Here is a 13179-nt window from a genome sequence, read left to right as displayed (position 1 = left end):
GTTTTGCAGAACAAGTTTAGAATGAGCGTTAAAAATGTAAATGATTACATTACGATACGGTCATTCTGGCCACCAAGCTATCGGGTCTCTCCACTGCGGCCATCAACGTGTGGCAACTAGTCATCTGTAATATGTAAAAATCCACTCAGCATATGTGAACTTTTACATGTAAATGATACTTAATAACTTTTCAGATTGGAACAACTTGTATTTTAGGTGTAGTGGACAATTGTTTTGTGAGCAAGCCATTCAGATACCAAGTTTAAAAGTCACCATTCCAGAATATTGTTTAATTTGGTAGCAAAAGGAGATACTTAATATAAAGTAATTGATTACTTTCAGTTTACCATTTAGTAAAATATTAAATATTTAAGAAGGGAGAATAACATAGCAATCCGCATCAGTATTTAAAGCAGAAATGGAAGAAATCCAAGGCCATTTGTATCCTCTGCTGCAAAACGGCTGACTCATCTCATTGCTCAATATGCTGTGTGATGTTATACCAGCTGCCAGAGGCACAGCCATCAATATATCACAGCCGTTATTAAGAGCCTCAATAGGATATTACTGCAGCCCCACACGTGCGGACATTGGAAGTTATTTTAATGCTACTAGAAAACAAACCTATTTTTAGCTAAAAAGAAAAAAACGTTACACTATTTGCTTATAATGATAAAATATACAGAGTTTCCACTAAATGATGTGAACATTTTAACATGAAACATTCCAGGAAATTGGGTTGTGCTAGACAGCAGATTATCCATGCAGTCCCTCTGGGTGAAGTTCTCATACGATACAAATTTTTTTTTAAAATTGTTAACGCTCATTTTCAGAAAACTAATTTTAAAGTGAACATTACATACAGTATACATGTAAATGAAAAAAAAATCCAGGCCCTCTTATATAAAAAGAGATTTTGTAAAGGGGGGTATCCACTAGACGATAAAGTTGAACGATTGAACGATAATGACAAAATCGTTCGATAATCGTTCAAACATCGTTTGAACATCGTTTGCAAATCGTGCAGTAATTGTTTCTAACGATGTACGATGCGCGCTCCCGCTGGTCGTTTGATCGTCTCCTCCATCGACTGAACATGCAGGTCAATTTCACTTGATTGCTTACAAATCGTTTACACATCGTTTACACATCGTTTACACATAGTTCATGCTGAACGATCAAACGATGAACCACTGTCTGCCCACTATAGCTGAAAGCTCTCAATTACAGATTAAAACAACATAGTTTATTGTTAGATCTTTTGCAAATCGTTTGCAGATCTTTTGCAAATCCTTTGCAAATCTTTTGCAAATCCTTTGCAAATTGTTCAGAGTGGAAGATCATATTTCAAGGGAAACTTCAAGGGAAAATCGTTAAGAGGTTGGACAGGGATAAAATCGTCTAGTGGATGCCCCCCATAATGCTTAAAGGTTTTATGGTTAGGTTTTGTTTTTTAAAACAAACTTCAGTCTGCCCAGCGCCTTCTCCATAACACATTATAGCTGTCAATCACTCCCACAGAACCGCTGGAGACAACAAAATTATTATTAAACAAATCTCAGGGTATGAAGATATAGAAATATCACTTACGCACAAAAATAGGTGTTCATGCAAAAGGTAATAAAGTAAACAACGTATTTAGAAATGGTTTCCGTTCATGAAAACCTATAATGTCCGGCATTGTGTGAATATCAGAAGCAATCTTCCATAAAGATAAGCCCTGCATCCCACTGTATGTCATATGCAGGACCGTAGCTAGGGTAGTGCGGCCAGTGCCATCGCACAGGGCACCACAGAGCAGGGGGCGTTGTTTGGGCCTGTCAAATTTCTGTTTATTATCATTCTCACTTGTAGCTTCCTCTTATTTCATCCCCAGCATCTGCTGGCCTCCCCATTCTCTTTCCTGGCCCCCCATGAGGCCATTCCCCTTTTTTGGGTGCATTATGTCGTTTTGAAAAATGAGGGGGGCGCCAATGCGCTTTCTGGCACAGGGCACCAAAAAGTCTAGTTACGGCTCTGGTCATATGTTGCTAATGTTTCTGTTGTGATTATCTCAAATCTTCCTTGCATAGTACAAGCTTGCCAACTACAGGGGTCCCTGTTACAGTATTGAGTCACTGACAAAAGGTATCTGTTTACTAAGACACAAAATGCAGTGCGACTGACATGTCGGGTTATTGCATAACAACCCAGATGGGCTTGATAATCAGATGTTGGGAATTTGAAATGCACAGTGTAGCCTTTTACTTTCTCAATAACATTTCCTCTGGGTTCCTACCATTCATTGACTGATCTTCCCGAGCCAATTAGAGGAGACCAGTAATTTTTGCCAAAAGATGTTGACAAATATATATTCCTTAAGGCCTGGTGGCTCTCCAGGTGTTGTGAAACTACAAGTCCCAGGCATGCCCTGCCTGCTACTAGCGGGCAGAGCATGCTGGGGCTTGTAGTTTAACACCAGGAGAGACATAGGTTTTCCAGGCCCCTTTTGGTCATCTATAAATATGTCTGAAATCAGACCATTGAGTCACAGGTAGTTATCGCGAGGACAGCTGGCGGAGGACACCAGAGCAGTGCTGGGTTTGCAGCACATTGTATTGCTCTGCACTTTAGTGAATTATAGAACGCAACAGACACAAACAAAGTTAAAAAAGTGGTATGCTTTTATAGCTCCAGCATTATAATCCTAAGTAATAGCATTACTTAAAACACTAGAACCTTTTTTTGTATATTTTGTATGACCAGTCTATAAGAGCCTGAACTGAAATTTCTTCACCCCAATATCATTCCCTCCATTTCTCATATAAACCATTTGCCTATAAATACAGAGACCGAGGCAGAAATAAAACTCCTTACCTGTGCCACGTGCTGGGATTTTCGGTGGTTTTGGTGCAGGTTTAGCTGCGAATAAGACAGTAAAACAAGTTACAGGATTTACCACGTCTGTGTATAGAGGTAATGGGGTGACTACTTGTTAATCACCTCTTGCCCAAGGGTTAACTGCCCTATTGTGGATCCAGCATAATACCAACAGAGATATAAACCAGGCTTATGGGACACCAGCAATGTCCTAACCATCACCGAAAATGACCATTACCAGGAGGGTGTCTAATGCCCATCTAAACCAGTGACAAAATATGTTGTAGCCCCTCTATACAAGATCCAGGCATATTGGTCTGATAATTGGTTCAGCATAACGGCACAGTAGTCAGCAATGCTTAATAACTTTGCTAGGCAATTCTGATCAGGTCCCTATTTGTGCAGAGTTTCCATGACGTATGGAAGATAAGATTGTAAGCTGGGGCAGGGATTGCTATGAATGATTAATCATTCCCTGTAAAGAGATGTAATGTAGAGGTGCTACATATATAAATTAAGAAATAATTCAGTGCAGGTAGTAGCTGGATCTATGTAGGGAGGGACGTGCAAGCTCCCTTTAAAGAGAACTTGTCATCTGTAAGTGTTTTTTACAACAAGCTTTAGGTTTGTGGAATAAAAACTAAAACACAGTTCCCTTAGTACTCCTCCTCCTAGGAGAGAGCACAACCTGTCAGCGCACTGGCTGAGATGACTTGGCTCACAGCCAGATGACTTCCTTCACACAGTTCCTCCGACTCGTGAATACTCGCCATGCAAGGGAGCTGTGACATAAGGATGGAGCCACCTGGGAATGAGCACACGAGGTCCGACTGCCGACTAGTCAGATCACTTACATGCAATGTGTGCTAATATGTTACACACTCATGGATTGAGGGTCCATAGATGAATTGCAAACAATTCCCACCACATGCCTTGCGCGTGGGCATTGTGTACAAAGTACTGTCATACAAATGGTGCGAAGATCCCTGCCAGTGTACAGACTCGTATCTGCAGCACTCACACAACTACAATATTCCACTTCAAAACATGGCAACCTCAGTCCTACTGAGCAGGTCAGTTGAAAGTGGCCCAAACACACTTAATGTATAGTATAACGATTCATCTTACATGTAAATATATAACTGTGTGTGGGAGCACTGGCACTCACTGATGAAAATGCACTAAGCATTGCCCGATGCCTGCATAAATAACTTAAGAGCCAACGTGATGCGGCACTCAGGGTACTTGAAACCAAAAGTAATCTTTATTAGACCATACAGCAACGTTAAGGTACCTCTATAATACCGGCACTGTCATCAGGCTATAAAAACAAAAAAAAAACCTTACCTTAAATAACAACACCCGTGCTACACGTGAATGCCAAAACCGTAAGCGGGACTACAGACCCACGTCAGCGGCGCACACAGAGTGACATCATCACTCCAACCGTTCAGTGACCCTTCACCATAACGCAACGCTCTATTGCAGGGATCATTATGTAAACAATGCACTAAGTTTGTAATAGTCAGGGAAAACAGCATCTGCATAAAATAGTACTAAACCAAACATTAGGCAAAAAGTACAATGTAGTAAGTACACAATGTAATAAATATCTGCTGCATAATAATGCCAGAAGACACCCCATTATTGGTTTAACATCACTAATAGACAAATAATTCTATGCAGCCCGGGTAACTAATGTACCAAAAGGTACTAATACTAATCATAAATAATAATAATTAATAATAATAATTATCATCATCATATATAGACAGAGCCAGACTATTGTACATCCTCATATGATGGCTAAACACATTAATACCATTATCTAGTTTAATCTATATCCACCAATGTAAGTGAACATTTAACCCTCACATTTCAACACCCCATATTTATATCATTCTACAGGGTATTATACACAGATGCATACATAAATAAAAGGTAGACATAAGAATGGACATAATGCATAGGAAGGACATAATCCATAGGAAGAGTAAATAATAAGTCAGCATCACTAAGTTACAATACTTCACAGAAAGTTAAGTAATCCCAGGTGATCATTGAGTCCTTTGGGAACAAGGGTCTCCAACTTATATATCCTCCGGCTCTCTAACTGAAGCAGTTTTAGTGCATGATCGCCACCCCTGATGGACTGGGGGACGTGATCAATCCTACGGTAACGTAACGCCGATAAGGGATGTGGGGCCGTGCAAAAAACTCGCGCAACGGGCTGCTCATAATTAGTGCTGCTCGTATGGCAGACCTGTGTGCGCTCTTTGAAACTGCGTTCGGTTTTACCAATATAGGAGAGGCCGCAAGGGCACACAATCTGACAGACCGTATATTCGGTGTTACACGGGTAATAGTATATTTTCTACCTGAGTGCGGATTAAAAAATATATTGCCAGGGATCATATACTGTAGCTGCACGACGTGCAAGTGCACTTAATGCAACCTTTTTTGCCCATTAGATGACATTTTAAGTCTAGTTAGAAAAACCTAACCTAAGTAATCACTTAGATTGTGACCTCTTTTGTAGCCAGCCATTAATTTTACATCCTGCAATTTGAGGTCTGGATCAGACAGGATCATTGGCCACAATTTTTTGGAGACAAGGTTAATATGAGAACATGCAGAGTTAAATTGTGTCACCCAAGGTAATGTTTTGGGTTTCAGGATATTATTACGTCTAGATAAAAGTGCATTCCGATCTAAATTAAGCACCTTAGCCTGAGCTTCAAGGAGAAGTTTAATGTCGTAGCCGCTCTGTTGAAACTTAGCTATCATATTCATCTGTACTTCTGCCTCCTTCGTATCAGATGTAATATGTTTGATATGTAATAACTATGAGAAGGGGAGTCCCCTTTTCAATGGAAGCGAATAGAAACTTTTCATATGTAATAAGTTGTTTCCATCACTGAGCTTAGTATAAAGTGACTTACTAATTCTACCATTGTCAAGGGTGATCTGCACATCCAAAAAATGTATCGATGTGGCACTGATGTTGTATGTTAATTTGAGAAGATGGTAAACGCTAATTTACTACCACGCCAGATATTAAGTCGTCTATATAACGCCTATAATAGATTATGTTGTCACCAATCAATTTATCTGAGAAGAAAATATCTGTTTTGCCTTGAACATGTACATGTTGGGATACGATAATCGCACAGCCAACAAGATGCAAAAAGACATTTTCCTTCAAAGATGAAAAGATTATTATTTAATATGAGCAAAAAAAGTCCCAATATCAAATCTATATCCCGTCCATTATATAGTGAGTGGTCCGTCAATAGACGCCTGACAGCATATCGTGTTGGGAGAACGGTGCAGAGGCTCGTAATGCCCACACTACACAAAAGTACTTCTTCCGTAAATCTGGGGAGATCCGTCAGTTGTTGCAATAATGTTGTGGTGTCCAATAGATAGTACTGATGTTCCTGTATGTATGGTTGACACAGTGAGTCCAAGTATACCGAAAACGGTTGATGTAACATTTTTGTAGCAGCAATAATCAGGCGCTCCGGTGGATTTTGTAGTGTTTAATGCACTTTAGGAGTAGTGTAAAGTATTGGCACTATGGGGTATGTAGGTATTAATGCGGTCATCAATTCAGATGCAAGACGTCCTTCCTGGACTGCATTCTGCAACACATCCATTATTAGCCTTTTGAAGATAGTTGGATCTCCATCCAAAGGTCGGTATGTGTTGGTATCATTGAGTTGTCGTTCTATTTCAGCAATGTAAATCGGCTGTATTCTGGATTACTGAAACATTGCTGTATGTTCTAATAAAGATTACTGTTGGATTCATGTAGATTCAGGTAAGACAGTCCTTTTCAGAGGACTATCCCACTGTAACAACAGTCCACAGCATTGTCCAGTGAATGCTGGGAGGTGCACAGCTGCCCTGAAGAGCAGAGTAGGGGGGTGCGTTAGGCAAGTGAAGTGACCACACAATTTAATATGCAACATAAAAATGTTGAGGGTGCCAAAAAGAAGAGGATAAATGATAATTACTCCCCTTGATGTAGAACTGTAGTTAGCAGAAGAAATAATGCACGACATTGGGGAGAGAAGCCAATGACATTTAAAAGGGTTGTGCTATTACCATGACAGCAAAGTTCTCTCTAAGGTAAGGGTGGGCAATAAACGGCCCTCCAGCTGTTGTAGAACTACATATCCCAGCATGCCCTGCCACAGTTTTGCTATTTGGCTATGCTAAAACAGTTGCAAGGTATGCTGTGATGTGTAGTTCAACAACAGTTGGAAGGGCGCTTATTGCCCACCCAAGGTAACTATATAACCACATATTTGTGGTGAGAATATCCATGTAAACATAAATGAGACAATAGCTCATATTTTTACTATGCGATCACAATAAAAAAAAAAAAAAAAACATGTTGCATACGTTTATTTTAAGAAGTATGCATTATAATGGGCCACCTTTGTTAGTATATAAATTAAATACTTACGTTTCTTAGTTGGAACATCACCAAAAGCATCTTCCAAACTGAAGTCATCTTGTCCATATGCTAAAATACAATAATTCTATATTAGCAAATACAATTATATACATAGTAAAATAGTTAATAAAATTATTTTAATGATTCATGAAACATGAAAAAGGATGTACAAGGAAAAACTATTTTACATGAAAGGTGGTCATATATATAGGGACAGTCATCAGGACATAAACACACAGGTCTCTCCACAGCCACTGAGACCTGTGTGTTTATGTCCTGATGACGGTCCCTAAGCGGATGGAAACGTCTTGATTAAAACATTAAGGTCGACAAGTAATAAAGATGTGATTTTATTCTACTACCTTACCTGATGAGTGCCCTCCTTCTCCGTTAACCCTATGTTTTGGATCCCTATTGGATCTTTGAGGAGCACCACACTGCTGACTAATATTTGCATTGAGTGCGGATACTAAAACACATATTATAATATATATATATATATATATATATATATATATATATCTCAATCCAATCGGTGCAGGTCTTTTTCTTAAGCAGGGTTTATTGTGCCAACGCTTCAGAGCTTCACGCCCCTTTGTCAAGGGTGCATACCCTTACATAACCTTGACAAAAGGGCGTTGGCACAATAAACCCTGCTTAAGAAAAAGACCTGCAGTGCCGCCCATCCTTTGTTTTATATATATATATATATATATATATATATATTTTTTTTTTTTTTCATTCCTCGGTTTAAGAGTCTGTTCATTCGGCTAATCTCTTGAACCACTGGACGGATTTTGATGAGGTTTTCACCTTTCCATACAGCATTGATCGAGAAAGGTTTAGGTGTATGAACCTCTTGTCATCTGTGACAAGAGGGAGCCGAGCAGCGACGATTTTAGTGGAGCAAGTCAAAGGAAAAATCTTGCACCAAGCTGCTGTATAGGAGCTGGCCGGGGTGCTGAAACAGCAAGAAAGCATCTGAAACTGTTGTGCTGTGTGAGCGACTGACTACTGCTGCTGCAGCTGAGTAGCTCTCTAAGATAGCAATGTTCCCTGTTGCTTAGCAGCAGCTAAGAGAGGGGAGGGAGTCAGGTACTGAGCAGGGTCATGTCTGAGGCAGAGGGTGAGAGACAGCCTCCAATGAACCCATGAAAATGCTCTGATGTAGACAAAATTAGCCATAAAAGGAGCCTGGGGAGACAGCCATCAGAAACAAACACACAAAAAAAAAAAACAACAACCATCAGAACACCACTGAATGATTTCCATTTGTTGGAGGCAAACATCGGACCTCCACCATCAAATGGTAAAAACACTACCATCTGAACAAAAACATTGACAGTTCGTATGCACTGGATTCCGATGCCCCTCTTTACGCTGAACCTGCAGACGGACTCCGGCACCGTGAAGTGTTCACGCTCAGCCACACGCCCTCGGTGAACAGGAGGCAACTCCCATGGAAGTCAACACTGTTCTCGGACAGGGGCACCATGGCAAGGAAGCTCAACAAGAAGCCCAGAAAATACAGGGGACATTGTGCATCACAGAGTTTGGCAGTTAGGGAGGGGTGCACATGGAGGCTGTGGAAATATGCACAGGTGCCCCAGCCCTGGGGACATGCTGCTGATAATGCTAATGGTAGCTGCAATACAAATCTCTCATCCGTGATCCTCTTGCCCTTCCTAGCACATCCCAGTGGCCGGGACCCAACCAGTTGCAGGGCAGCAGCAGTGGGGGTTGTGACTGTTGAGATGCAGGGGGCAGGAGTGAGAAGAAGGGGATTATGGTGAGATGCAGGGGACTGTGGTGACATGGAGTAGGTTGTTATGAGATGCAGAGGGCTGTGGAGAGATTAAATTGCTCCAGTGCGAAGCCAGGGCGGGTTGCTAGTTTTATACAAAATGGGTTTGCAACAAAGGTGCACCATGTAATATCAACTGACTCACATGTTGGACAATGCTGAACATCCCTTGGGCCGGTACCAACTGGTTAAGAAAACGCCAGTGACAGGCCAAATGCCACTGTTCCTTACCACAGCCATCAGTAGTAAGGGGATGTTTGAGCCAATAAATTCAATCCCCATACCTTTGTATATGCGTTCACTGGCATTAAAAAATAATCTGTTAAAAGCATGACACTTTGCCGCCAGTGATATGAGACTTCCTGCTTGAATACACGTGTAGTAACGTCTGATTTGTTGGTTCCTTTATACTAGTAACAAATTAATTTAATTTGTTGTGATCAGTATAGGCCATATCTGCCTACATTACATATTACAGCTTCCTTATTACATATACCTTCTGGGAGAAGGTATGAAACGTGGCTGTCGGTAGGGCTAGATCATGAACTTTGCAGCATCAAGTGAGTTGGACAAAGTGCACAATGTCACAAATGGGCAGATATATGATCACTGTGGTTGGCTCAGGGCTTGATGATGGGATTTGAGTCATTATAACATATTTCCACCCACTTTGCAGGCCTGAGAGTGACCTTCAGGGAGAATTGCCTACTCCTCCTGGAGTCTGGTTGGTCATTTATCCAGGAGTCGCTCAGCCATCCCAGAAGAGCAGGCATATGCACTAGAAATGAATGAAATCTGACCTCTACCTATGTACACAATCTTAGAAATCATTTGTATTCCTAAATGATTTTGTTGCATGTCTAAATTCGTTACAATTTATATGTAGTTAAACCTGGCTCAGCAACAATGACCCCAAGTTACCAATACTAAAAGCTTATTATTATTTTAAATACACTCAAGTTTCAAACTCAAATGGCAAAATAACATATTTAAAACACTTATTTTGTAAAGATATATGGCGATAAATACACATTACTAATTGCCATCAGTGAGCACTGAACACAACGTATATAGATACCAGGTCATAATGACCAATAACAGAAAAGGATTCTTGTATAATAATGTTATAATTAGCATGTGTTTTTATCACAGCTATCCAGTCATGTAATGTATCAACAGCAACTCACAAACCCACACTGAATTCCAGCTGAGAATGTATTCTGCATTATAAAAGCCCTATTGTACAAAGTATTCAGCCTACACAGTGAACTGGACTCTTCTGGCTTAATTTTGGTTCAGTGTCAATAAAAAGAGCAGCCATTAATAGGAATATTAACAAATATTTCACCCTTCATGTTAATACGTGGGTAGTGTTACCTGTAATGCATATTTGGCTCCCAGGAAAGAAGGGAAGTCTCCTTTATCTCTTTTTAACAGGTTTGGTACAGGATTCCAGCAGTCACAATGCCAGCTCGGGAATCCAGACGGCCAAACCCCCAATGCTTGTTGGTATGTATTCTAACCCACCCCTTAACTCTAACCCATCCCTCCCACAGCCTAACCCTAAGCCTCCCCTCTCGCAGCCTAATCCTGACCCTCCTATTAGTGCCTAACCCCTATACTCACTTTTTGGATGATGACCATCAGGATCCAGACTACATCCCTTTTTAACTACTTATTTTTCAACAGTCCTGTTTTACAGACCACAAAAGGGGCAGAGTTTTTATCAAAAGTGATTGTTTCTGGACATATAGGCATGAAGTTCTGAAGGATTGAGTGGGGCTTATTTTGTCCAGATTTAACGTATTTAAATGTTTAAGGGTATGTTTTAGGGAGTTCTAGTAATGAAAAATAAGCTTTATTAAATTTTGAAATCCTTGGTGTTTTAGGGCAAAATGTAAGCTAATAATCCCTATTAGCATGCATAAAAATATACCCTAACCTTAAATGTTCTTAATGATATGTTTCCAGGCTACTGATATACACCAGACTATCTTAAAAGTTTTTCACATATACAAGACTGGCTTCCTGCAATACTTACTAGACACACACTTCCCTCTGTGCTATTCAGTAAGATATTTATATCTACCAGAATTTTGATTGTTCCTGTTGCCTTTGTATATGACATAGCTCAACACCAGTTAGTTCCACAAGCGCTGCCAGCTATAAGTAGGCTGGCACTTGTAGCTCTACAAGCGCCAGCATGTAAAGCCATACTTGCCTACTCTCCCGAAAGGTTCGCAAGACTCCCGATTTTTCAGGTAGTCCTCTGTACAAGCGGGTAGGTCTACCGCATGGAATCGGTATGAATTACCGCTGGACCCCTGGCCGGCGGTTCTAATCCCGACAGAGCCTGGCCGACAGAGGAAGAAATCCTGATCGTCCCTAGGCAAGTATTCACTAACCCGATCTACCCCCTAACCCTCCTTTAGGGTGCCTAACTCTAACCTTCCTCCCCCAGTACCTAACCCTAAAGCCCTCTATAAGTGCCTAAACCTAACCTCTCCCCTTCCCCGCCGCCTAAGCCTGTCCCCCGGGGGGGTGCTTAACCCTAACCTCCCCCCGGGGGTGCCTAACCCTAATCCTCCCTCCCCCTAGTCTAACCCTAACCACCCGGGGGGGTCCGCACCCCATGTCCCCCCCGGGAGCCCTAAACTTAACCCCCCCACGCAGCTGTCTGCTGCGGAGCCCGGCATCCGCTCTATCGGGATGCCGGGCTCCCGACGTCAGTCAAATGACAGGCGTCTAGATTTAGACGCCTGTCATTCGTCCCTAGCCGGGATAACAATGCCTGGAAGCCAGCGGTCGGCATTCCATCTGCCGGCTTCCTGAACGTATAGCCTACCACATACCAATTTCCTAGTGACGTGAGCAGGATGGGGTAGTAACTCTTTAAATCATGGTCTGTAGAGGGGGCGGGGCAGATATGCCCACGAACCCGGAGAGGAGACGACGTTGACAAGTATGTTCCGAGTAGCCCCAGCTTGCTGGGATTTGTAGTACCACAACTGTACTTTGCAGTCTAAACAACACCAGGCATTTCTGGACCGTGCTGAACAGGTTTCACATTGTGAAAGGGGCACCCATGCTGATATTCTACCTGCTATAGTGTGACCAACCCAGGCTGGCATATCCCGGTACTAATTATCCAGGGAAATGCCACACTCGTCCTAGCAGTAGCACTGGTGCTCATCACTTATTTTAAGGGAGGGGTAGGAGGAATTGCTCTTTGTAAAATTTAGGTTTTTTTTTTTTTATTGTATTTTAATCTAGCAGTCCTCATCAAGTTGATAATGATAACTGCTGGAGTCACCTTGGCTGCACTTATCTTAAGAAATAACTAAACCTGCAATCCAGCCACAAGTGTTTGATGTAAATGAGGACCATTGTGAGTGAGACTGAAGACACAGTGACAGGACCATTAACTTCGCATTTCGGAAATTCAAATTGCGTTTAAAAAAACCACCAATAGATCCTTATGTTTTGCTTACTGTCCTGTTACTTGTTCTAATACTCCATTATGTTGCTTTATACTTATGAATATTGTGACTGCCTGTCTGCAGGTTATGTGCTATCGCTTGTAGCTGTGGGAAGAATAGATCAGCAGCAAAATTACAGATATAATTTACTTATACACTTAAATATTGCTCATTGGCAGGAACCCAAAGCAATCTATTGAATATGCTGTACTAGATTAATACTAAATGCGGAATTTTGCTACAGGTTACTGCATTTTGTAAGTTCTCTCTTCCTACGACAACATTTATACATTTAAGTAGAATTTTTTGACATATGAATAATAAAGAATAGTAAAACTGTAAAATAAGATTGCCTGCAGTTTACCATCTGTACATCTGTTTTTCCCACTGAAGAGCACTGTAGATGAGGCTACGGTGGGATGCGTTGCTCTATAGTTTACTGTAATCACCTGTGACAGCAACAGAGCTCTTATTGTGTTATACGGTTCTGTTTGCTGCAGCGCTAATCAGAGCGGTTACAATCTATTTTCCCCTCTATTCTTTTCCTCTAATTCAGGTAGACATTCTGTAGC

General features: G+C 41.2%; 1 protein-coding gene across 1 annotated transcript in view; it reads right to left on the bottom strand.

Moving 5' to 3' along the window:
- Positions 1–13179, bottom strand: part of CD99L2 (CD99 molecule like 2) — an 89197-nt gene that overhangs the window by 46457 nt on the left and 29561 nt on the right. The window contains exons 2-3 of the mRNA XM_088478853.1: positions 7334–7393; positions 2857–2901 (exon numbers count right to left, since the gene is read on the bottom strand). Coding sequence (XP_088334979.1) covers positions 2857–2901; positions 7334–7393 — 105 coding nt within the window. The remainder of the gene's footprint in view (positions 1–2856; positions 2902–7333; positions 7394–13179) is intronic.

This window comes from Taudactylus pleione, unplaced genomic scaffold (genome assembly GCF_031769625.1).
Source record: "Taudactylus pleione unplaced genomic scaffold, aTauple2 ptg000222l, whole genome shotgun sequence".
NCBI classification, from domain to species: Eukaryota; Metazoa; Chordata; class Amphibia; order Anura; family Myobatrachidae; genus Taudactylus; species Taudactylus pleione.
The sequence above is the reverse complement of the archived record's forward strand: the minus strand, read 5'-3'. Positions and strand labels throughout refer to the sequence as shown.